Source organism: Brassica napus, chromosome A5 (genome assembly GCF_020379485.1).
Source record: "Brassica napus cultivar Da-Ae chromosome A5, Da-Ae, whole genome shotgun sequence".
NCBI classification, from domain to species: Eukaryota; Viridiplantae; Streptophyta; class Magnoliopsida; order Brassicales; family Brassicaceae; genus Brassica; species Brassica napus.
The window spans coordinates 9,655,259-9,682,465 of record NC_063438.1 but is presented as its reverse complement, the minus strand read 5'-3'; the positions used below and the strand labels follow the sequence as shown (position 1 = coordinate 9,682,465).

Here is a 27,207-nt window from a genome sequence, read left to right as displayed (position 1 = left end):
TCTGTAGATAAATATATTTCTCATTTTTTAAACCTTTTATTTCTAAATCTGAAGATGAGTTGGCAAGATATCATTGGTCAGGTAACCCTAAGAAACTTCTCTATTTTGTATCTCTCCTATTCCACGTTGTTACCTACTTATTTACTTGATAAAATACTAGTTAATTTTAAAAAAATCATTTGGTATGTCAGAGGCGAGTTAGCCATTTCCAGACCCTATCCAAGAATCCGGTCTAATGTCTCTAAGATAAAAAAGGCACAAGAGAAGATATTAGGCCTACGAAGATTATCATGGCTTATACCGAGCTAGGAAGATGATCCATGCCGAGCTGTCGTATTCAATCCTGAACATAACATAGGACAAGATATTAAAGACAATCATAAAAGCACCTGATACTCGTTAGAGATCATAGTATCCTTACGATTACCGCTGTCTATCTATAGAAGAAGAACCAAGAACAAAGAGGGGGGGGGGGGGGGTGGGGGGGGGGGTGGGGGGGGGTGGGATCCGAATTCTTTGATAGCAAACATATTGTCTCAATGCTCTTGTATCTTCTCACATAATCAATAAACATACATTTTTTTCATACTTAATTTCTAGTGTATATAATTTTCTCAAAATTGTTCTTACTCATAAAAATAATAATAACAAGAAACTTATTTTAATCTGGTGGTTAAAATGCTTTTAGTTGTGTTGGAATGCGCGAGTTCGAGCCCAAAAGTAATAAAATCATGGGTTAGTTTGTATTTGACTTTGAATTTTGAGTCATTTTTTCAGTAAGCCCTAATTTTGTTTTTGCCAAGATTCTTGATATCATATTGAATGCGTTTAAACTTAGAATGAAACAAGTCTTAATTTGCTTAAAGCATCTCCAAAAAGAAACTTTATTTTAAAGTTTCCAAAACTATATATTTGAAGTTTAAAATTGTTCTTCTCCAAAAGCAAAACTTCAAACTCAACTTCAAAACTATTTGTATTTTATAATATGGTCCTTATTTTTTTTTTTGAACACATAATATGGTCCTTATATTTGTCATAACTAATTTGAATTCATATAAATTTTATAAATAACTAGCACATATATAAAAACATTACAAAACAATATTAATTAATAAATATTATATTAAAATATAATTTTTAAATAAAATACCTTAGTTAATATTAAACTTCAAACAAAATAACATACTATTCCATAAAATGACTTTCGTAATGCATATATGATCTACTAGTCCATTTTGAATTAAAAATAGCTCTCTTCATTTTTACTTTGTAGATTAAGAGTTAAAAAGTTATTGAAACCATGTGGTATTAATATTTGTAAATACATTAGACTAGAACAAGAAAGTAAAAGAAAAACATAAAATATCGCTAAGTACTAATTTTTATCGATGATACTATTATCGTGAATATATTTGATATGAAAAAGAGAGAATTGTACAAAACAAAAGTGAATATATTTGATATGAAAAGAGAGAATTGTACAAAACAAAACATCAAAAAACAACAACAACAATAACAACCATATTTAGTTACAAAAGAATTGGACAATATTTGAAAATTTTGAAAGTTTCGAATCAAACTTACCTTACTATTAGTGTTATTGTAATATTTAAATTTGTGTAATAGTTATGGCTTCATGTAATTTTTAAAAGTTTTTTTGTTATGTTTCTTTTGTATATTATTGTTGTCTAAATCAAGTTTAAATATTTTAAATCATATTTTAAAGTTTTTATTTGATTTTATGTGTAAAACTTAAGTTCTTTAAACAAAATTTAAAATATTTATGAGATATAATTTTTTGAAGGATTAAACAAACAATAAACAAAAAAATATTTATGAATCATAAATGTGATGTGTATTGTAGGGACCAAATGCAAATAAAATATGAAACTTCAAATTTGAAGTTTTGAGTAGTGAAACTTCATATATAGAGTTTCAATCCTCAAAACTTCAAATTTGTAGTTTTGAAGTTCCTTTTTGGAGAGCAAAAAACTTCTTTTTTTGAAGTTATAGAGTATCTTTTGGAGATGTCCTTAGCTAGGGAACCATATATCTGTTACAGATGAGTAAATTGAAAAATAAGCTAAAAGAGAATGTGTTTCGAATGAAACCGTTAACCAAAAATTATTATAAACCAAATTGGGCATGTTCTCATTAATTAATTAACATATATATGTTCTCATTTCAGAGTTTCAGACATGTGCAGTATATATAGCTTCACACACGATATATTTATAAAAGATGACTTTCCGGGATATCACAGAACGATATTATTTAAATATTATTTGTGATAAGTAAATTTTGCATGTATTTAAAATTTATAAAATTCTGATAAATTGAATTGGTTAGTAACAAATCGATAGAGAACTTTTTATGGTTAATAACGTAAGAATATCATTAAATTTTATTACATTTTATTAGTCATATTAACACATGCTTCTTATAGTTATGGAAAAATAAAAATTTAAAAGAAAAACCATATATGATTTGTGATATATATTTAGCATTTATGTCAAATTTAGAAAATAGTAAATCTGAAAAGATTTTATTATATTACTTGGATATATATAAAAATTATTTTGGATTTTAATAAATTTCTTTTCATCAAAAAATATTAACTATTAGGTATAGTTTAGTTATCTACACAATTAATCAACAATATAAGATTAATTTTAAGATATTTTAAAATATAATATCAGAGATCCCGTAAACATTTTCAAGACATTTGACATTTGTATGTTTATTTAATTTTATATTAAATATAATATATTACTTATTAAAATTAGGATTCTAACAAAAACATATCTATAGATTCAGAATATTTAGAGAAACTTCAGGATATAGATACTTTCGTTTTTCTTATAGCTACAGATTCATATTTTGATAAAGATAATAATCATGTAATTACATTCAATATAATATTATTTCATTAGAACAAACTATAAATTAGCTATTTAAAATAAAATTAACATATATTAAAACATTAAGTTGCATATTCAATAAAAAATATTATTTTAAAAACTGTCTCAAGCAGAATATTTAATAGAATATAATATATAATTCTTCATGAAGATATATTCTTAGAATTATGTTCTAATCGTACCTTTACTTATTTAAATATGGAAATATGTACCAAAGATATCATACGTGTTATAATTATAATATATGAAATTAATCTAACGCGACATATAAACGAAACTTAGTAAGTTTATTGGTATTATTTGTTTCAAAGTCTGATTTTGGGAAATTCCAAGTCGTACATACCTTAGCTTTCTCGAAGATTTGGATTTGCCTCTTCTCCGTTTGGCTTACTCATTATACATTCCTCTTCTCGTGTCTGTCCACCACTTACGGATTGTAAGGATATCGATTCTTCCTGGATTTCTTTACTTTCCTGGCCGCGTTTAGGCTGAAGCCTGTGTTGCAGTTTTGGTTCGGCGATCCGTATTTTTTAGATCTAGGTATTCGTATCATTGGCTTTACGAAAAGGAACAGGCATCTTGTCGAAAGTCTTTTGGCGTTTACAGGTAGCCAAGGTGAACAGGAGATGCCAAGGGTGATTAGGAAGATTCGTTGCACGATCAGGAAGACTCCTTGGACTTTGAATCTTTTGTGAGAGGTCACGGTCGATGAAGCAAAAGAGAGAGGACGGTGAGACCGTGTACAAAGGCTGATAGGTGGAGTTTACCTTCCAGCTCTCGCTCCATCTCTTTCCTTCTCTGAGAGTCCTTTTGAATGTTCTAGTTTGTCTTTACGAATGATGTTTCGTAAAATATAGTCAACTTTTAATCTTACGAAGGTTTTTCTGCAAAGTTTTATCGAGTTTTGACTTTACAAAAGCTATTTCGTAAAATATTGTCGAGTTTAATTTTACGAAGGTTATTTCGTGAAATGTCGTCGAGTTTAATTCTACAAAAGCTGTTTCGTAAAATGTCGTTGAGTTTTAATATTACGAAAGTTGTTTCGCAAAATGTTATCGAGTTAATTCAACAAAATATGTTTCGTATAATGTCGCCGAGTTTAATTTTACGAAGGCTGTTTCGTGAAATGTTGTCGAGCATAATTTTATGAAGGTTGTCGAGTTCGGCTGTACAAGAGCCTTGACGAGGTTAATTTATCGCGACCAATGTTTAATCAGAAATTTATCTCGTTTCCGTGGGATTGTTTCGTGTGGTGTTCGAGTAGTAGTTTTTTTCAAAGTAAGATTTAGGTGGCAAACATCAACGATTCGCGGAATATGTTACTATCAAAGTGATATCATTCAAATTATCCTACATGTGATTTGTACTCTCTCAAATAAGAGATTCAATTGTAGTATTTAGAGATCAAATTCACGGGGAGCTAAGGCACGCAATAGATCTATCTAGTTATCTAGTTAAGCTAGATTGAATAGTTTTTAAAGTAAAGTAAATAAACAGTGGTGAACAAGTAATTGTTCAGTTGATGATTGGGTTTTAAGGATTGTCTAATAGGCCTAATTTAATTATATAACCGTCAGATAAAATTAATAAATTGCATATGAATTAATGAATGAGCATTTATTAGCATATATATTCTCATTCAGACATGTGAGGGTATTTATAGTGTGTGAAGCTATATATGTATTTGACATTACATATTTAAGCAAGAGGAATATGATGCCGTAAAACTCAACATGGTTATTTGTTTATTCGTAATGAATCAACTTTCTTTGTATTAACAACTCAATCCTTGCTTAGATAACAGTATATAAAATCTGGAAAATTTGTTACGTTAACATTATGTGAATTTTACTTCAAAAAGAGACAGCAAGTCGTGAGGTGGAGAACATGGAGGATTAAAATCATTGCAAATATTCGTACGTAACGAGTTTACTTCAGAGCCCATGCAAATTCTCATGCACGCAAATTTTTCTATATAAACCTTTCCAAGTTCACTATTTAGTCATCATCATCAAATTACCCATAAACAAAAAACAAATAAAACAACTAAGAACTAAAGAAAGCAACCATAACAATGCTCTCAACCATGGAAATTCCAAAAGCTCACTTCTCTTTGGCCATTCTTGTCATTCTCTTTGCGGTTTCAAGTAGCCAAAATGTTGCCACCCCGGCCTGTAAGGCTAAAGAACCCTTCAACTGCGACAATCCCCTTACATTCAACCGAACTAGTTTTCCAAAGAACTTCACTTTTGGTGCGGCTACTTCCGCCTACCAGGTACATATCTCTTTGTTACTGACCATTTTAAAGATATATATAGCGATCTATTAAGATTACTTTTATCTATAAAAACCCGGCCGGCATGATTTATATTATATATATATTTACCAGATTGAAGGTGCAGCACATAGAGCACTTAACGGATGGGATTATTACACTCACAGATATCCAGGTAATAAAAATCATTCAAAAAAAAAATTCTCCGTATAATTAAATAGCATGTATGGGCAATTAAGTGTACAAACAACGGATGGGACGATTTCACTCATAGATGTCCAGTTCATGCTCAAATTTCGGTTTGCTGTATATGTACAGAGAAAGTTCCAGATCACAGTTCTGGAGACCTTGCTTGTGATTCGTATGATCTTACAAGGTGAGAAGCTATTATTGATGAATGTGTGTATACATGTAGTTTTTCCATTTCAGAAATGTAATTTAACTCTTGAACTCTCATATGATTAACAGGAGGATGTCAAATTACTGAAAAGAATGAAGGCTCAAGCCTACCGGCTCTCAATAGCATGGTCTAGGGTCTTACCAAGTAAGTGCATGCATATAAGAACATAATTTTATTAATGTTAGTATTGATATTATTGCTATTATATTATTATTATATTTTTTTAACTAATGTGATGATTGTGTATATGCTTACCTTTAGAGGGAAGATTGATAGGAGGGATTGACGAAAACGGGATCAAATACTACAATAACCTCATCAATGAGTTAAAAGCAAATGGTAAAAATGTTATACAAATTTGTATTCTTCACAATACATATATGAGCAAATTCTAATTGTCTTATGAATAAATGTGTGAATTAATAAAGGCATAGAACCGTACGTAACAATCTTTCACTGGGATGTTCCCCAAACTCTAGAAGATGAGTATGGAGGTTTCTTGAGCCGGCGTATAGTGTAAGTGCATTAAATAAATTATATATTACACCTGTTTTTTCTTTGTGTTAGGTTATGTTATTTATGTACATCACATCAGATCTATATTTTATCGAATATGTATGATACATGGACAGGGAGGACTACAAAAACTATGCCGAGCTTCTATTCCAGAGGTTTGGAGACAGAGTCAAATTTTGGATCACTTTAAACCAACCTTACTCTCTTGCAAGCAAAGGTTATGGAGATGGATCGTATCCGCCTGGTCGGTGCACTGGCTGTGAATTTGGAGGAGATTCTGGAACCGAACCTTATATAGTTGGACATAACCAACTTCTAGCTCATGCAAAAGTTGTAGAATTATACAGAAAAAGATATCAGGTTCATATACTTACCAAATATGTCATAAATTTTTGCTTCCAAAATTATTTGTATGTGGTATATGTATCTTATAATCCAAAAATATCAATGCATGCAGAAATTACAAGGTGGTAAGATAGGAACGACCTTGATCGGGAGATGGTTCACCCCATTAAACGAAAATAGCATTCGCGACACGGCTGCTGCAAAGCGAGCATTTGATTTCTTCGTCGGATGGTATATTTATATATATACATCAATTATTTGACTCTCACATCTCATGAATATACACGAGCAAACATATATATTTATATAAAAAGATTTGGTTATAAATCCTTGAAATTTGAAAAATATACTTGCAGTATTTAATTCATAATTTTTGTTCTATATATATGAAGGTTTTTGGATCCACTGGTCTATGGAAGATATCCAAAGATAATGCGACAGATGGTGGGAAATAGATTGCCCAAATTCACACCCCAAGAATCAAAATTAGTCAAAGGATCACTTGATTTTCTAGGGTTGAACTATTACGTTACTCAATATGCGACCACCGCACCTCGTTCCACACAACCTAATGTCATAACCGATGCAAGAGTTACTCTTGGATGTATGTAAAAAATATTGTGTTTCTTATATGTATATGTGTGTGTGTGTGTGTGGGTTTGTTAAACTCATATAATTTTCTCTACTTTCCTACAGATTATCGCAACAAAGTACCTATTGGTGTTCAGGTTATCATCGACTTTTATTTAGAATCATTATTTTTTTTAAAGATCACAGCATTTTTTAAATTTCAATTCTTTTTTTTTGTTCCCTTCTTGTGCAGGCGCCTAGCTTCGTCTACTACCCTCCAGGGATCCGTCAGATTCTAAACTATATCAAAAACAATTACGGAAACCCACTTACCTACATCACTGAAAATGGTACTTACATATCTTCATACCAATACATATACGATTAACCAATGAAAACGTTATATATATCTTGTTAAAATCTTGTGTTAAATTTTCAGGAGTTGCTGATCTTGATACCGGAAACTTAACGCTGCCAGATGCTCTTGCTGATAATGGACGAATTCAAAATCATTGCAGCCATCTTTCATGTCTCAAATGTTCTATCGAGTGAGTTTTAATGATTCTTACTTAATTTATTTAACATACTTTTGAGCATTATAAGTGTTAACATTATTTCAAATATATTACAGTGATGGATGCAACGTAGCAGGGTATTTTGCATGGTCTTTGATGGATAACTACGAGTTCGAAATGGTTACACTCTCCGCTTTGGTATGAATTGGGTCAATTTCACTAATCCTGCTGATCGAAGAGAAAAGCTTCTGGAAAATGGTTTTCTAAGTTCATTATCAAACAATAAGAAGAATCAATATATTTAATAAATTATGTGCATCCAACCTACTGAATCTAATAATTACTCTACTCTATGTATTGTTTGTTTTATTTTTATTATAATTAATTAATAAAGCTTGGATGATGTGTATGTGTTGCTAATACAGTTGTAATAACCAGGCCTTGGTTTTCGGTCAATTCATAAATAACGTGAAAATTATACATGTGTAGGCTTTCTTCTTCTTGTTTCTATATACTCTGGCCAACAATTACTTGTCAAAAGTTTACAACGTTCTCTAATATTTGATATCGTTATTAATTATTACCACGCTGGCTTGTTTGAACAACAAAAGTGGAAAACCAATGATGTATTATACTTAATGCCTAATTAATGGGCAAAGTCGAATCATTTTGCTTTGTTTGTATAGTTCTCTGCAATTCTAGATTAAAGACACCAAAATAACACACAAAATTTGTTATGTACAAAAAGTTATTCATGAAAATGTATGTATTGCATCCCTCCGACCAACGTTCATGGTTTCATGTTGTTAAAGTCAAGAAACTAGCAAGTGAATATTATCCAATAAAGCAGAAATTTACTTTCATATTTGCTTCTTTTGTAAGGCTAATCGTTTTGCCTAGCCTCGAAATTCATACCTGCTTTTTAACTATTGTATCCACAATTGCAAAAATTAAGAGAATTAAGTTTACCAGTCTCTCTTCTCCATATTCTCTCAACCATCCTCATTGTTCTTCAGTGTTTTCATCATTCTTCATTAAGTTAATCTCATATTCTAACATGGTATCAGAGCAATAATCTCCTATTCTCTTCATCTCCTCCGCGTTCAACCTATTTCATTATCTATTTTCTGGATCTAACCATGGAAAACTCAAGGCAAATGGTTGTTCCAATCACCCTTAAGGAGGTAAACTACTTTTTGTGGTCTAAGATGGTCAAGAGAGCTTTAGGTGGCCGTAGTTTGTGGAACCATATGTAAATAAAGGTGAAGCTCCAAAAAAGACGGTAGATGGCAAGATTTTCCTTGTGGACGAAGACAAGTGGTTTCAAGACATCATCAAGTGTTGTCTATCATCCAAAACTCCCTAGAAACTTATATATGAAACACGAAGCTTTAATCAGATTTTCTGATTATGGAAATCTGACAACTGAAATATTGACAGACGATAATGAACGAAGTCAGGTCCACTATAGCCATCTTTCATGTCTCAAATGCGCAATTGAGTGAGTTATTCGCGTGTCTATGTGTGAGATATTTTTTGTGTGTAAAGGTTCGAGTATTAAGCTAAATACTTTAGTATACAAATGGGTGAAATGTAACACGATACCTTGCAAACTCTTTTATGGAAAATTATGAATTTGTGGAGTTATACGCTGTGGTGCGGTATGCATTGGGTTAACTTCACGAGTCCTGCTGATAGAAAAAGAAAAATTCTGGAAAGTGGTTTTCTAAGTTTATTGCTAGGGTATAAATAGATAATGTCAACTACATGTTTCCAACTCCGGAAAGCGGTACTATTTACACTGTAACCTGTTATAGCTATAGGGATGCCATTAATGTTGTAATGATTAATGGGACTTAATAACCAATATAATCAACAGAAATAAATAAAGGTCTTTGAAGCTAGTAATATAAACAAATAAAGGTATAAACATACTCCTTTATAGAATATGTAACTGTTTTGCATCAATTGGTTTTGGGTGTTAGACCCAAAAAAAAAAAATTGAGTGTTGCATTCCATTTTAAAAAGTACAAGTTGGGATTTTTTTTCAGTTCAAATCATACTAAATTTCAAAGTTGGTGTTTTTAACATGTACGTAGAAATTAATATTTGTAATATTCATTTACATATTATAGATCAAGAACCGGTTAGTAATATTTTTTAGTTTAACTTCTGTTTAAGTTATATCATCCCATCGCTAGTTAAAAATGATAAGTGCTAAAAGTTTATATAGAATAGTCAAAGTTATTTATATATCATAATTCTAGGTTCATGTATGTCCTCCAAATCCTTTAAGTAGAGTTTTAGTTTCCTAATATAATATTGAATTCGTTTTTAATGATACAAGTCTTAATTTGCTTGGTTGCTACTAAAACAAGTAGATTAATAATAAGCTAAAAGAGAATGTGTTTCGAAGGGAAACCCTTAAATTTACAAACTTTTAAAGTTTATTATAAACCAAATTGCCTAATATACCTAATTTAATTATATAACCGTCAGATAAAATTAATAAATTGCATATGAATTAATGAATGAGCAGTTATTAGCATATATATTCTCATTCAGACATGTGAGGGTATTTATAGTGTGTGAAGCTATACGTATTTGACATTACATATTTAAACAAGGGGAATATGAATATATGATGGCGTAAAACTCAACATGGTTATTTGTTTATTCGTAATGAATCAACTTTTGGATGTATGATATCGAATATGTATGATACATGGACAGGGAGGACTACAAAAAATACGCTGAGCTTCTATTCCAGAGGTTTGGAGACAGAGTCAAATTTTGGATCACTTTAAACCAACCTTACTCTCTTGCAAGCAAAGGTTATGGAGATGGATCGTATCCGCCTGGACGGTGCACTGGCTGTGAATTTGGAGGAGATTCTGGAATCGAACCTTATATAGTTGGACATAACCAACTTCTAGCTCATGGAATAGCTGTAGCATTATACAGAAAAAGATATCAGGTTCATATACTTACCAAATATGTCATAAATGTTTGCTTCCAAAATTATTTGTATGTGGTATATGTATCTTATAATCCAAAAATATCAATGTTTGCAGAAACTACAAGGTGGTAAGATAGGAACGACCTTGATCGGGAGATGGTTCACCCCATTAAACGAAAATAGCATTCGCGACACGGCTGCTGCAAAGCGAGCTGTTAAGTTCTTCTTTGGATGGTATATTTATATATTTATATATATATATATACGTGAATTATTTGACTCTCACATCTCATGAATATACACAAGCAAACATATATATATATTCATATATAAAGCTTTGGTTATAAATCCTTGAAATTTGATAAATATACTTGCAGTATTTAATTCATAATTTTTGTTCTATATATATGAAGGTTTTTGGTGGGAAATAGATTGCCAAAATTCACACCCCAAGAATCAAAATTAGTCAAAGGATCACTTGATTTTCTAGGGTTGAACTATTATGTTAACTCTCGAGTTCTAACGGATGTGTGACAAAAAAAGGTAAGTGCAGTTTTGTGATATAGATAGCGAAATCAATTCTTTTAAGTCTTTTCATATACCACAAACCGGGATGTTACAATTCACTCCCTCTCAAAGAATGCAACACCCTTGTTGCGCCCCAAGATTGTTACCCATGTAAGTGTGAGCCCTCAATGACTCCACACTCGTTTGGGTACGGCTCTAATACTACAAGTGTAATGTCCCGACCACCTACGGGTAATGGGCCATCCACACTTGCTCACTTGGCCTGTGGGCCCCATCCCGTCCGACGGGCAGTGCGTTAATTTTTCCAAGGCTCGAAATCATGGTTTACTGATCCGACAATCATTAGATGACATTTCCTCGTGCTCTAGCCTCACTCGCACGATATCGGGAATTACTTTCTGATAGGTCACCAATCCTTCCACTACTCTATCTTAAACTGGCTTTAACCAAAGAGTACTAAACGGATGTGTGACTGAAAAGATAAGTGCACGTTGGTGACATAGGTAGCAAAATTATTTTCTTTAAGCCTTTTCCACATTGCTATGGTTGACGGCTATTCCGTTTTCTAGAAAGGCTGGTGCGGGTGGCCCATTAACTAGGATCGAATCTTCTTCTTTTTCTTTTTTCATAAGACAGATTTTGTTTTCTAATCACCCAATTCGATGGAGAACTCAAATCCTCCGTAGAAACCCATTGCTCTCATCTCCTTTGCATTCATCAATACCCATTCTGAATTTCTAACCTCCTGATATCATTCAAATTATCCTAAGCAGTGAATTACTCTCTCAAATAAGAGGTTCAGATGTAGTACTTAGGGATCGAATCCACAGAGACTCAAGGATTACACAGTAGATTTATAGTCTTTGAAACAAAGCTAGATTAATAGGTTTTAAGCAGTAAATGAAATGGTGAGCAAGGCACTTGCTCGGTTGGTTTGATTTGAGGTTGTTAAAAGTTGGGGAAATAGTTGGATTCTGGTATATTCTCAGGTGTGATAAGTAAACAACTTTTCGGGTTTTTAGGGGTTTATTGATATTAATTATTTTCAAACTCAAACTTAGGTAAAATCAATTAGATTATCTAATCTGGATCTCAGATTTCAACTTTCGTATGTTAATCACGAGAAGATGTCGATCGATGATTCGTAAAGAATATAGATCGATACACTTTTCAAAAAAATATCGACTGACTCAACGGTCATCGCGTCGATCGATGCTTCTTTCAGAAAGCTTTACGAGCGGATTTGATTAGTGTTATCTAACTTACTAGACCAATTCTCGTGTGTATCTAGTCAGTTAGATCATACTAGTTTAGTTCAGGTATTGAGTCAAGCAATGACTTGTTCTCAATTAATCCTAAGATCTAAGTTAAATGGTGATCAATCCTAAACTTAGCTTTAAGAACAACTAGATAAAGAACTAAATTTTAAACACCCTAGCAACAGTTTAAGTTAGCAATACATATATCAACCTTATGAGAAATCTAAATCTAACAGTAAGACTACTCAGACATATTCATAAGAAACATAGTTATGATGGTCAGAATAATAGTTAAATAAATGAATAGCAAGAGAAAACAATAAAGAAAATGAAAGCAAAGGAGTTCAAGATCTTCTCTGTTTTGCAGTTCAGATCTATCTCTCCAATCCTAAGCTCTCTCTCTCCCTCCAATGGTGGGTTTTTTCTTCTCTCCAAACTAGGTCTAAGAGGTCTCTAGGCAAGTCTGCCTCTAAAATGATACAAAACCCTAATAATATAGCCTAACAGGCAGCAAGGAACTTAAAATGTAATTATTGGAACTTTTGTGAAACTTGCAATCTTCTAATTTTGTCATTAACTCGCGGGTGGCTTCGCCGTCGATCGATTCTACGAGCTTTCCATCGATCGATTGTGCTTGGTAATCGTCGGTCGATATTCTGATATAATAATCGACTCCTCCTCTGTTTCCAGCAAAGCTCTGAAATAGTCTCCAAATTTCTCCAAATACATCATTTTCCTCAAGTAAGTACTTGAACCTGTAAGTACTCTAAATAGACTCTATATCGTAGTAAATATACTTAAAACACCTATATACCATGGCTACTAATAGGTAAAATCCATGGTCTATCACCTCCATCAACTCCGTTTCCAGCCCCAGACCTATGTCGATCTACTCCTCTCTTTAGATCGTTTGTGGCACCATTTCTCATTTTTTAGTCTTTTTTATATCGTATGTGGCACCCAGTGGAAAACTATTGGATAATGATGATATATATTAGAGATATACATGAGATTTGTATAGGTAAACACAAAATCCTATAGTTAAAGGTCTAGTCACGTATGTTAGGCTTGTATATAAACCTATCTTCCACATCAATAATGGACAGGTTGTTTAGTTATTCACATGGTATCAGAGCTAAGATCTGATTAGAAACCAACATAGTTTTTCAAGTTCTTTTCATCATCATGAGCGACGGCGATAAACAGGTGGTGGCTAAGACAAACAACACTGTCGTGATGTCTCCATACTCTCTGTTTTCTTCAGACAACCCGGGCGCCATGATCACATCTGTGCAGCTCAAAGGAGACAATTACAACGAGTGTGGGCGACGGAGGTGGTGAATGCGCTGAGGTCAAAGAAGAAGATAGGTTTTGTTGATGGGAGTTTACCGAAACCAGACGAGAACCACAAGGACTTGGAGGCATGGTTGAGTGTTAACTCCATGATTGTGGATGGATACGGACGTCAATCGAACCAAGACTGAGGTCTACGGTAACATTCATTACAGATGCTCACAAATTATGGGAGAATCTCAAGAAGAGATTTGATTACTATGGACGTATGGCGGTTATATGGGAGGAGTTGCAGACATACAGACCACCGCCTGCTTGTATGTGCTCTGCTGCTAAGCATATGAAAAGGAGCGCGAGGATGAAAGAGTTCATCAGTTCATTATGGGACTGGATGATTCAAGGTTTGGGAATGTTGTGACAGCTATCATAGAAGCAGATGACTTACCTGACTTTGGTAAAACGTATGCAAAAGTTATCAGGGAGGAAGCCAGACTCAAATCGTCTAAAGCACGAGAGACGAGCCAGGAGGCAATTGGCTTTACTGCTAGAAAGAATCTCAACCAAGTGAGAGTCGTGGAAACCAACTTTGGTAGTGCGCAAAGTGAAGGGAGCAAGTCAAGAGATAGAGTATGTTATCATTCTGGGAAACCAGGCCATGAGAAGAGTTCTTATTGGAAACTTGTGGGTTATCCAGAGTGGATAACTGATAAACAAGAGGACGTGGTGATGGACGCGGTGGGAACAGATGCACCGGTCGAGGCTATGGCATAGGCGGTGGGCGTGGAACCGCTCATGTCGCAACAGCAACAAGTTCATATGGCTCCAATTCAAACGATCTGACTCCTGAGCAATGGAGTAAGATAACGCAAATCATACAAGAGGGGAAGTTGAATGGTGGTAATGATAAGCTTTCAGGTAACATACTTGGTGATGTTATTATAGACACATGTGCGTCACATCACATGACTGGGAAACTTTCTCAGCTGGTGAACATACGAGACATGTCACCTTGTCTTGTGGGCTTTGTGGATGGAGGAATCACAACTTCAACAAGCATGGGTGATCTTGTGTTTAGTGAAACTATATCACTCAAGGACGTGCTTTATGTGCCAAAACTGGACTGCACGTTGATATTGGTGTCTAAGTTATTAAAGCATATTAATTGTTTTGCTTTATTCACAGATGCTATATGTTTGTTGCAGGACCATTCTTCGAAGATTTTGATTGGAGCGGATGAGGAGCATGATAGGGTGTACTACTTCAAGGATGTCTCAATGGCGAAAGGCAACAAGACTCAGTGTAAAGTTGATCAGGTGTTGTGGCATCAAAGACTTGGACACCCGGCTTTTTCCGTTTTTCTTATGGTTTCTGGTGTTAGAAATAATGTTTGCTCCAGTCTTTGTGACATTTGTTTTCGAGCTAAACAAACTAGAGATGTGTTTTTTAAAAGTTGCAATAAAACTACAAAGTGTTTTGAGTTGATACATGTAGATGTATGGGGTCCTTATCGAGTGCTTTCATCATCTGGTGCAGTTTATTTTTTAACGATAGTAGATGACTATTCTAGGGCTGTATGGACCTACTTGCTAGTCGCAAAATCTGAAGTCCAAAAGGTGGTAGAGAGGTTCTGTAAGTATACTGAGAAACAATTTGGTAAGAGTGTCCAGATGGTGCGTAGTGACAATGGTTTGAAGTTCATGAGTTTGAGTACATTATTTGCGGATAATGAGATCATACATCAAACAACGTGCGTCTATACACCACAACAAAATGGTAGAGTAGAATTGAAGCACCGTCATATATTGAATGTGGCAAGAGCAATGCTGTTTCAAGCTCAGCTATTTGTCAAGTTTTGGGGCGAGCCAATCTCATCGGCAACTCATGTCACTAATATGACTCCATGAAAGAATCTTCAAGGAAAGTCACCGTATGAAGTCTTGTTCGGTAAGAAGCCACTGTATAACACGTTAAGGGTGTTTGGTTCGTTGTGCTATGTCCATAGGAAGGACAGAAGCAGAGATAAGTTTGGTCCTAGAAGCAGAAAATGTATCTTTGTGGGTTATCCATTTGGCAAGATGGATAGCGAGTGTATGATGTTGAGACAAATGAGTTCCTTGTCTCTAGGGATGTAGTGCTTAAGGAGGATGTGTTTCCTTATAAAGAAGCAGTGTCGACTCAGGTAGATGAAAGCAATTTGACTGGGGGATTAGATGATGATTGGATCATCGATTCTGCCTCAGATACTGCAGACAGAGGGAATGATCCTATTGATGTGGTTCAAGTCACCAAAGAGAAGCAAGGCGTGGCTGTTACGGAAGAAGAAGATAGTCAAGTAGATGGTGAAAGTTCTAATGAAGCAACTCAAAAAAATGAGGTTGCAGAGATCAACATGACTAATGATTCAGAGGTTGCAGCGATCAAAAAGACTAATGATTCAGATACAGCTAGTGGTGGTATAATTGCTAATCAACCTGCGATCAGCAGTGAAGAAACAAAAGAACCAGAGTTGGGACGAGGCTTGAGAGAGAAGACACCGTCAGTTAAACTACGAGATTACATCAGTCACAATGTTGTGTGCATTGACAACCCCCATCACGATCTCACCAGCTCAGATCCAGAGTCTTCGATGAAGGTCTCAGGTACGCATTCAACTCCATATCCATTAGTGAACTTTGTGTCTGATGAAAAATTTTTAGAAGCACACAAAGCGTTTCTTGCGGCTGTTACCAAAGGTGTTGCACCAAAGAGTTATAAAAAAGCAGTCCAACTTAAAGTTTGGTGGGATTCGATGAAGGATGAAATGGATGCATTTGAACTCAACAAAACATTCAGCATTGTCGATCTACGACCGGGGAAGGAAGCCATAGGCAACATGTGGTTATATAAGTACAAATATGGCGCAGATGTGATGATCAAGAAACATAAATACATGCTAGTTGTACTCGGAAACAGACAAGTAGAAGGAGTAAACTTTACTGAAGCGTTTGCTCCAGTGGCCAAGATGACAACCATTCGAAGTTTATTGCGTGTGGTAGCAGGCAAAGGCTGGATCATACATCAGATGGATGTACAGAATGCATTCTTGCATGGAGAACTCAAAGAAAAAGTATACATGAAACTTCCACAGGGTTTACTCATTCTGATCCCAAGAAGGTATGTAGACTACCCAAGGATGTCTATGGTTTGAAGCAAGCTCCAAAATATTGGTATGAGAAGTTAACTGAGGCTTTGACAAAATATGGGTTTAAACACTCGTATGAAGATTACTCATTGTTCATGTATACGAAGGGAAATGTTGAAATTCGAGTTCTAATATACATAGATGATTTGTTGGTGTGTGGTAATGACATGTAGATCTTGGTGAAGTTTAAAGAATATCTCGGAAGGTGTTTTCATATGAAGGACCTTGGGAAACTTAAGTATTTTTTGGGTATTGAAGTTGGAAGAGGAGCTGGGGGTTTCATGATCACGCAGAGGAAGTATACATTGGACTTAATTGCGGAAGTTGGCTTGCGTGGTGCAAAGCCGTGTGGAACACCAATGGAACAACAACATAAGCTTGGCAGGGACAAGAGTCCGTTTATTCAACATGCTGGTCAGTATAGAAGATTAGTGGGGAAATTAATATATCTATCAATCATGCGGCCAGACATATAATACTTTGTTTATATCTTGGCTCAGTTTATGCAGACGCCAAGAGAGGCTCATTGGGATTCAGCTCTCCGAGTCGTACGGTACCTGAAAGGAACGGTGGGTCAGGGCATTCTTCTCAGTTCAAATCTTGACTTGAGACTATCAGTGTATTGTGATGCAGATTGGTCATCGTGTCCTACGTCCAGACGATCATTGAGCGCTTATGTAGCAATGGTGGGAGACTCAGCTATCTTCTGGAGAACACAGAAACAAGACGTTGTGTCACACTCCTCGGCCGAAGCAGAGTATAGGTCAATGGAAGAGGCGTCAAGAGAGATCAAGTGGTTGAGACGTCTCTTGCATGATTTGGGGTCACCTCTAAAGGATCCAGTTTGGTTATATTGTGATAGCAAATCAGCGATTTACATTGCAACTAATCCAATATTTCATGAAAGGGCGAAACACGTAGAGTCTGATTGTCATCAAGTTAGAGATTTAATAAAAGCGGGCTTTCTTTCTACGATACATGTCAGAACAAATGAGCAGATAGCCGATCTCCTAACCAAGGCGCTTGGTCAAGTCCAATTTGAGAATCTGTTGTATTTGATGGGAGTTCGAAATTTCCATCTTCCCAAATTGAGGGGGAGTATTGGATAATGATGATATATATCAGAGGTATACATGAGATTTGTATAGATAAACACAAGATCCTATAGTTAAGGATCTGGTCACGTATGTTAGGCTTGTATATAAACCTATGTTCCACATCAATAATGGACAGGTTGTTCAGTTATTTACAAAAACTCTTAATTATTTACAAAAACTCTTAAGTTATTTAGCAGGTATCTAAAGGGTAATTGATTCGATTATCGTTAAGAGGGTCTACTATCTTAAGGAGAGTTAATTTAAGTGATAGAGAATGAAATGTCCTAACCAACGAAGAATTGGCTAAAACTTTTAAGTCATCTAATAGGTCTTTAAAGGGTCATGGGTTCAATTTCTGTTAAGAGGATCTGCTCTTCTAAAGAGAACTAATTTATACTAAAATAGTTCAGACCTCGGCCTTTAGAATGTATGGGCTTAAAAGCCCATAACCTCTAGACATTCACGAACAAGAATGAAATGTCTTTTTCCTATATAACAAATAGGAGTAAAAAGAGTGTAAGAGGAATGGTAGAGGTAATATAGCAACTCAAAACGAAACAAAAAAAATCTGACTAATCTACTCATAGTTTTTTAATATTGCATCAATTTGTGTATATTGAGCTAAATGTCTCATGTCTATTTATTAGAGAAAATTAAGATAATTATGATGATACTGAAAAATAACAATGCTGAATCATAAATCATCAGGTGCTGATACATAATTGATGATGTTGAAACTATTGTATGTGCAAAATAAATCGAAGCCACAAAGTGTATACACATATATAGATACAATCTTTAATGGATTGGAGAGGTAAGACCTTCTTGAGAAGAAAGTGAATGTAGAGCTTGGTGTCTCCTTGAAGATAGTGAAGATAGAGACGGGACTTTCCTGAAAGAAGGTCTCTTGTTAAGACTCCTCATCGTTCTCTTTGCTTGTAACGCCTTCAAAGCCGGCTCTGCTCTTTCTTTAAGCTTCAATACTATGAAGAAGAGAATGCGGTAACACACAAGGATTAACACAATCGCTGCTAAGTCCCACCACTTTGAATGTGTGACTTTAACTCCAAATATTTTCTGTATTACTTCCTCTCCTGTCATCTTGGGTTCTCCCGCAAACATAGGCTCAAACTCTAGTCCAAGAAAATCGTTCTTGTATGCACCCTACAGTAAACAAGAAGAAGAAAGACATGTATAATGTTTTAACTGTGAATCTAGACTGTTCTACGTACTTATAACTTTAATATGCATTGATTCAAATCTATTAAGGACGTTATCGATATTCATAGAAGTAAAGATACACATATGTATAACTTCCTTAATTTTTTTTTTGAGCAACACATATGTATAACTTCCTTAATAAAATCCTTTTTATTCATATAATTGTCAATAAGAAGAAATGTTCATAGCTCATGTAGATCATACTCTTTTCAATATTGGATTAATTTTATATACAGGCTGAAGGCTTCAATAATTGCATTGAATGTTTCTTGAGAATAAAGCAAAGAGAGTACCTGAATAGCCCAAGAACCATAACTCATGAAAGAAATTGGGTATCGCCAGAAAATCTTTGGAAGATCTGGAAGTAGACGGAAGAATCCAGAAGTCATCATGATGATTCCCTGCCAAAAGTAGAATCAAGAACACCTTTTATGAGCTTGCAAAGAAGAAACAAACAAACAAAAAGAGAGGTAAGGTGTTTGCTTACAATGATGCCAGCTCCTGTAATGAGACCCATCAAAAAGTTTGGAACGAGAGAAGCGACAACCATCATGAGACTCTCAATGACCGAGACAGAGAAGAATATGTTGAGACAGAAGAAAGCCCAGTGAGAGAACCCTGGACGGAACTTCACCATGTTGTAAGTAATACTCCCCGTGATGCCTGAAATCGCGACCAAGAACGGGAAAGATGAGACGTAATTGGATATAATATAAACCGAAACGCCGTAGTAACCACTCAGTCTCTCTTTGTAGAACACTTTCATCTCTTCAATGAAAGAAGGAAACCCTCCAATGGACATGAAAGTCATGAAACCAGTAATGAATCCACCACAAGAAACCCGAGCCAAGATCGATGTGTAGCTGTGTCCTACATCGTAAAAGATGGTCCCGACACAGATGGATACAACAATGTAGATCACAATTCGTGACCAGTAGTATCCAATATCGCGGCACATGTTCACAAACGATCTCTTTGTCAAAGTCCTTAGCTGTTTAAACCAGCTCGCTTCGCTTCCCTTTCTCACTTCCATCTCATGATGTCCTTCCTGTTACAAAAAAAAAAAGAAAAATAAAACACGGAACACAAAAATGTATAAAAAAAAACACTTGTCTACATTCTTGAATCAAATGGGACTGAGAACTGTTTTTGCTTACAATGCTGGCTAATTCACGGATCCGAGATTTAGCAGATGTAGCATAGACTGAGCGACGGTAGTTCTCAACAAGTCTAGCTTTGATCTCAGATGTTGCTAGATTCATCAAAGGATCTGATGTAGCTGGTGTCTCCTGCATTAATGATAAAAGTCTTCAGAAAATCCGCAAACTAAACTCTTAATAAAGCCAAAAAAATATAAACGTTGAGAACAATACTCGATTAAGTCTGTTTTTAAGGTTTATTGATGTGTGTGAACCGCAACCCTTAAGATTCGTATTTATACTACTCAAAACCCGATAATTCTTTTCCCTTTAGAAATTTTATTAAAGGTGATTTTCCGAATCCTAAAAAAAACCATACTAGAGCACCGAGACTAAAGTCACTTATAGAATCAACAAAACAAAAAGGACTTTGACACAAAGTTTCAAGATTTAGATTTCTCACCCGCATTCTCTGAGATCCTTTGAGTGTAGCTGTAACGGTATCAAAATCTGAGTTTATACATCTCAAGAAATGATCAGAAGGGTTCCGTTTCTTCGGGCAAGGAAATCCTGCTTCAGCAAAGAACTGGCAGACGCAATTAAACGTTAGCGTTAGCGATCAGACAAACGCGATTCTTGAAACTCAAGAAAGATCTTGTTCTTTACCTCAACAGCAAACTTGGATTCACCAAAGTAAACAGTCTCGCCACTAGAGAGCAAGAAAAGATCGTCAAAGAGAGCGAAAACTTCGCTGCTAGGCTGATGAATCGATGAAACAACGGTTCTACCGCCATCTCTAGCGATGTTCCTAAGCGCTTGAATCACAAAGAAAGCAGAAGCACTGTCCAAACCGCTTGTAGGTTCGTCAAGAAACAGTATCTGCGGTCGGGTTAAGATCTCTAACGCAATGCTGACGCGTTTCCTCTCGCCACCACTCACTCCTCTAGACTGCCAGCTACCTATGACTCTGTCTGCACAATCTTGAAGACCAAGCTCAATGATTGTTCCTTCAACAATGCCGTTGACTTCCTCTTTTGTCAAATCATTTGAAAGTCTTAGATGAGCTGAGTATGTTATTGTCTCCCTCACCGTTAGTGTTCCCATCAATACATCCTCTTGTGTTACATAAGCCTATTCATTATTTTAGCAAGACAATTTTTTAAAAAAATGAAAAAAATCTTTCAAATTAAATTTGTATAGTAATTTTAATAATCAAATAATAATAATACTTACGACGAGGCCGTAGTCTAGTCTTGCCTTCTTTCCGTTCAATAGAAGATTACCGGTCATAATCACGTTTCTTGCGAGTCTACCTATATATATGCGATAATTCATAACCGTTAAATTAAAATTCGAATTAAGATTATATTATATGTATCTTATACACGAAGATCTACAGGTTTCTTGCGATGTTTTAAAGAACACATCTCATGTTACAGCAAAAATAATAAACAGAAGTGATATATATATATATCTAACTCACAAAAGAAAACACAATCATGGTAATAGAATAGTAAGTTCTGAGGTAAGTTGGTAACCATGTTTATTAATCTCTGATCAAATATATCTCACTAATTAGTAATTACAAGAAAAAAATGGAAAACAAACCTGCGAGAGAGTCAAGAAGCGTGGACTTGCCGGATCCGGAAGGACCCATAATGGCCATGATCCGACCCTGTTCAGCGTACCCGTTTAGTCCATCGAGCAACCTTCGAGTCGGACCACCACTAAAGTTAGGTATAACCACCGTTAAATCTTCCCAGGCCAAGTACGCTCCACGACCAATCGCCGGTGCTGGCGGTGGAGGAGGAGGTCGAGAAGGCCGGCCATTGCTCGCACTGTCCAACTCCATTTGTGTGTGAAATGGAAGAAGAGAGAGAGAGAGATATAAGTTTTTTTTGTTATAATGGTTGGGAAAATGAGTTATAAAGATAAGAGATTAATCTTGTAGGTCTAAGATTTTCTTAGGTGATTGCAACAATCAACAAACAACTAATCACATTTAATGGGTGGCTTTAATATGATAACCATATATGTATACACGTAAATAAGAGTATAGTTTTATTTACTCATTAAATGTGAGATAGTGAGAGTTATGACTTGAGAGGGTCTCTTATACTAGTATATACAAATCGTCCATGTGTATGTAATAACCACCCACCTATTGACATATACTAATACGTATGAATGAATATAAAGCTTGCAAATACTTTGTAGTATGTCGGCTCTTGATAATTAATGCCGTTGCCTAACAAGATACTCCGACACCAAGAGCAAATGCCTTTTTGTGAAATGAAATCTACCATCCGAATCTATATTATTTTTTTACCTATGAGATGTTTTAGTTTGATTTGAAACAAATAACCACAGTTATTATAAAAATCATATTTGGATGGTTATTACTTTATACTAGTATGCAACGGATTGACAATGATGTAGTTTCTTTTAAAATAATGCAATACAAAAAAAAAGGTTCCTTAAACCTATAAAATTCTGATAACTTTTCTCTCTAATTTCATTAAATGAAAATTGTCAGTCCACTTCTTTTTACTAAAATTGTTGTTTGTTCAAACATACCATCATATAAGACTTTTAGGTTACGATATCTTAACATTTTGTAAACATATAAAGAAATAATATTCTGATCACTAATGACCATTTGCTAGATAAGTCAAATCAACAGATAGCTATTGATAATTTTGATGAGATAAAAAGGAAGAGAAGGTCACAAGTTCACAACGAAGCCTTCACAAGGTGTTAATGAAAAGTGAAGGAAGTAAATGCGTGGTAGTTGGCACCGATATAGTTATTTGCCCTATTTGTAATATGCCTCATTATTTTCATTTTGGTCTGTCCATTTATTATCCATCTTCCTGATTTATGGGTTTCTTTAGCTTGATGTGTAGCTGCTACCTCTCTAACTATAATTTTAGTATCTAATACAAACATAAAACTATAGATCTATACTCACTAACTAGATCTATTAGTGTATCGTTTTATTGATTTTTCAGACGACAAAAATGTACTAGACAAAGCAGCTACACATTGTCATGGATCTTAAAGATTTTTTTTTAACATTAGAAATTTTATTTTCTAGATTCTTTTAGATTTTAGTAATTTTTTGTAGTTTTAATGAAAAATATGTATACTTTTGGACCTCTTTCAACATAACATTATTTAAAAATAATAATATAATAATATAAAATACATAAAATATATAAAATCGAATACTTAATTATTAAGATTTGGAGTTAGGCATAGGGACATAAGGCATATTTTGTCCATTCTCCTCAGCCGGCATTAGCTACTTTCACAAAATTTTGGTAGATGTATGTTTGAGTACGCTTTACTCTTTAGACTCTTTTGGTACAGAGAAAAGGGAAATAAAGATTTGCAGAAAAGAGATAGAAACCCAGATTCTAAAATTCAACTGAATCGAAGGTATGGTCATATCAAACAAACGCCCATACGCCTTTGGCACAATCCTATTTTACATGAGACAGAAATATAGTACGACTTTTTTGTTTGAATAATGTTAAAGGAGAACAAGCACTAATGATCTAACGGTTTGCATTTAAAATTGAAAGCTAAGTACAAAAGAAAATTCATCTACACATTAGTTTAATTAGTTTTCTTGGTAAACTCAACTATGTTGTCATTAAGGTTTTATTTTGAAATAAAGCATTCTGTGTTTGTTATGTGGTTTCTATATTTTTGTGCAATGTTTGTTGATTGTTATATGGTTTAACAATTGAAGATAGATAACTGTGGTAGTTGCTTTTTTTTTTGGACAACACTGTGGTGCTTTGCTTGATGCACAACATATACTGTTGAATTCGTACACGAAAGCACGCATACTGTTGAGAGTTTTCAAGCAAGTACACAAACTCTACTCATCAAACCTTTTGATGACTTTATGTTACCTACGGCTAAGGAAAACGATGTAATGATAATGAAATGAAAGCGTCTTCTTACTCAACTAACATCTCCCAAACCAGAAGCATTAAAACATATCTCATGGTGTTACAAACGCCAACAACCCTATGCCGATGCATAAGATTACACAAGGTACAAAACAGCCAAACTTATGCAACCCAGAAAAAAATAAGGAGCTGAAACACTCGCAACTTAAAGATAGAGATAGAATCCGAGATACTGAGAGAGAAGTGGAGACAACTCTCCAACCAAATCATACAATCAGAAACGTCTTCTCGGGCTTCTTGAACGTTGTGACCTCCCAGACCTGCCCAATGATTAAAGGATTCTACGATATAAGGTCGAATGACTTGAGAAAAGTCGCATACTTTGTAAACAACTGAAAGATTTGATAACTCCAAGTTAAAAAGAACTACTCTCACTCGCATGTGTATTCAATTAGTAACCTTTGATACTTGTAAACACGCGACATCATCTCACCAGAACAGGAAACAGGTAGTACAACTTGGTTATGAGAAAAGAGAAGAGGATACAAACCTCAAGTTCTTTCTCCTGTAAGATCCAGCACTGGGTCCACTGCTGAAGGCCCAGTCAACGGTGACATTCTGTGTAAGAAGCTCAGCACCATTCATAGCTTTGATAGCATTCTGTGCTTCTTCACTCTTCTCATATTCTACCAAAGCATAGCCCTAAAGAAGAATACAAAATGAAGTATAACAAAGATATCCATATTAAAAATTTAAGACAGCTCCCACAGCAAAACACTGCACTCTACAGAATATCATCAGAATAGAGCAAAGCAAAAAGGCTATTAAACTAGGATCAGGAGGCACTACTAGGAACAAAAGGAGCAAACAACATACCTTGACAAAACCAGTACGGCGATCGAGATTGAGATGCAAACTCTTAATCTCCCCAAAATCAGCAAAAGCATTCGATAGATCATCCTCTTGTGCCTCCTCATGAACTCCGGTGACCAAAATAATCCAGCCCTCAATAGCTACACACAAGTTCCAAACCATTAGCACCACCAACAAGCAACATAGTTTACACTTGTTCTTGCTTGCACAAGCTACGTTTAAGTCCAAACCAATCTAATAAACAAAGTTTCTAGGTCAAATCGAAACCCTATAACAAATCAATCAATCAAGCAAACTCGCATTATAGACTACAAAAGAGTAAAAGATTGAGAGAGAAGTTACATCGCTGGGGGCCAGGACCGCCGTCGGAACCTAGGGAGTCGAAATCGCGCGAGGAAAGGCGGCGGTGGCGATCGGAGTCTCTCTCCTCGCGAAAGCCGCGGCCTTTGGTCTTCCTATCCGTGGAATCGCCGTTGGCTCCGGCGATAGCTGACCTAAGCCTCGGATGCGCAGCGGCGCGTGGGGAAACGTCAGCTGCTCCAGCATCTTCGTCCATGAGGTCATCCTCCTCTGGCTCGAAATCGATTGCTTCGGATTCTATGTTCGCCAATACTTCCGCCGCAACTGAATCGAATCGAATGGAATCTCTCACCGGTTTTCTTCCACTACAGAAACAATTCGTGTGTTTGGGGCGGAAGCTTCTTCTTCTACATTTTAGATATTGCTAGGTGGCCGGTCCGCACCCTCTTGATATTACATAAACATATTCAAATTATTAACTAAGTAGTACATAGTTTTATAAGTAACGAATTTTATATCATAATACTACCGCCTTTGGGAGAAAGCATCAGGTACAAAAAAATGTTGATACTCAATATTTTACATGGACGAGATGGAACAAAGTAACTTCAGTATCAAGAGGTATTTATTGTGTGTATGTATAATTGCAACGCTCTAAAATAATTTGTATGTTTAAGAAGATATTTTATTTTCAAAATCTGGAATAAATAGTGTATAGTTTTAGAGGTAACATATTTTATATTATCACTACATTCCCATTGAAACCCTCTTTTACCATTTCAGAATGTAATTAAGGACATAAAAAATTCAAAATATAGAATAAAAAGTTCAAAATATGTAATAAATATGGAATAAATAATGTTACAAATGGGTTGAGCAGAGAGAAGATACGAATTGCAGTCGGTGATTTTCGAATCAGACTCTGTCAGCTTATCAAAACTATTAACTCGGCGATTAAATATCCAGCTCTCTATGGAGTGACTGCGGATATTGTATCGCATATGCGGATATTTTATCGCATATGCGGATATTAATATTATGATTAGTTTAATTTTACATGGTTAGTTAATTTTTACATACAATGACATGTATATGCATAATATATTATATGTATAATAATCACATAGTTATGATTCATTATTTGTGGTTGAAAACTATAAATCTTCTTAACATTATTTAATTCAAGATATAATGCAATCTACTTTGATGTTAGTTTTTATTTTTTATTGTAAAATATACAAATTACATTCATTAATTTTTAAACTCTAAACTCTTGGTAAACCTTAAATCATTGAGTATACTCTAACTCTTTGGCTTTACCGGATAAATCATAAACAATAAACTCAAAACTTTTGGATATACCGTAAACACTAATCTCTCTCTCTCTCTCCCTCTCTCCCTCTCTCCTCTCTCTCCCTCTCTCCCACTCTCTCTCCCCTCTCCTCCTCCCTCCTCCCTCCCTCTCCCTCCCTTTCTCTCTCTCTGTCCCTCCCTCTCCCTCCCTCTCTCTCCCTCTCTCTCCCTCCCTCTCTCTCTCTCACCTATTAATAGTAAGAAAAATGTCTTTATTATTGATTTACAACATTACAATATCGCGAATTCCACAAAAGTAAAACAAAAAAAAATTAATTAATAGAAAATCTAACAAAAGCCACATCTTAACCAATAGAAGAGTATACTATTGATAACACGTTTCAAAACTTAAACAATGTAAATGAGCTTCCGTTCAAACGCATGATTGATTCAATCTCCACCAAAGATAAACTCTTAATTTGATCTTCTGATAAACTCAAGTCTGAAAGAACATGTAAAAATTAATTTGATATACTGACGTTTTCTTTTGATAAAAACATGATAAGCTAAGAAGTAGAATATTCTTTAATAAATTCTCA

The 27,207-nt window shown here is 34.9% G+C and overlaps 2 protein-coding genes and 1 pseudogene across 2 annotated transcripts; 1 reads left to right on the top strand and 2 right to left on the bottom strand.

Annotated features, from left to right (window-relative positions):
• Nucleotides 1-4,993: 4,993 nt before the first annotated feature.
• Nucleotides 4,994-7,847, top strand: LOC125608557 (annotated as a pseudogene).
• A 10,680-nt stretch (nt 7,848-18,527) lies between these two features.
• On the bottom strand, nt 18,528-22,204 carry LOC125609515 (ABC transporter G family member 12-like). The gene is made up of 8 exons (XM_048780998.1): nt 21,828-22,204; nt 21,453-21,532; nt 20,886-21,350; nt 20,683-20,805; nt 20,238-20,369; nt 19,568-20,128; nt 19,374-19,481; nt 18,528-19,023 (listed from the first exon to the last, which is right to left on the bottom strand). Exons 1-8 carry the CDS (start codon nt 22,069-22,071, stop codon nt 18,658-18,660), a joined length of 2,079 nt encoding a protein of 692 aa, XP_048636955.1. The 5' UTR covers nt 22,072-22,204; the 3' UTR covers nt 18,528-18,657.
• A 1,962-nt stretch (nt 22,205-24,166) lies between these two features.
• LOC125609516 (RNA-binding protein Y14-like) lies at nt 24,167-26,331 on the bottom strand. The gene is made up of 5 exons (XM_048780999.1): nt 26,181-26,331; nt 25,358-25,639; nt 25,019-25,155; nt 24,693-24,844; nt 24,167-24,462 (listed from the first exon to the last, which is right to left on the bottom strand). The coding sequence occupies exons 1-5, from the start codon at nt 26,314-26,316 to the stop codon at nt 24,417-24,419; spliced, it is 753 nt and encodes a 250-aa protein (XP_048636956.1). The 5' UTR covers nt 26,317-26,331; the 3' UTR covers nt 24,167-24,416.
• Nucleotides 26,332-27,207: the final 876 nt, after the last annotated feature.

Excerpts from the sequence above, each read along its gene's own strand:
- LOC125609515 (XM_048780998.1), bottom strand. The coding sequence starts at position 22,071 with ATGGAGTTGGACAGTGCGAGCAATGGCCGGCCTTCTCGACCTCCTCCT. Across the intron at positions 20,129-20,237 it reads TCCGTGAATTAGCCAGCATT|GAAGGACATCATGAGATGGA; the intron begins GTAAGCAAAAAC and ends TTTTTGTAACAG. Across the intron at positions 19,024-19,373 it reads ATGGTTCTTGGGCTATTCAG|GGTGCATACAAGAACGATTT; the intron begins GTACTCTCTTTG and ends TGTTTACTGTAG.
- LOC125609516 (XM_048780999.1), bottom strand. The coding sequence starts at position 26,316 with ATGCGATACAATATCCGCAGTCACTCCATAGAGAGCTGGATATTTAAT. Across the intron at positions 25,156-25,357 it reads CGGTCCTGGCCCCCAGCGAT|CTATTGAGGGCTGGATTATT; the intron begins GTAACTTCTCTC and ends ACTTGTGTGTAG. Across the intron at positions 24,463-24,692 it reads TACAGGAGAAAGAACTTGAG|GTCTGGGAGGTCACAACGTT; the intron begins GTTTGTATCCTC and ends ATCATTGGGCAG.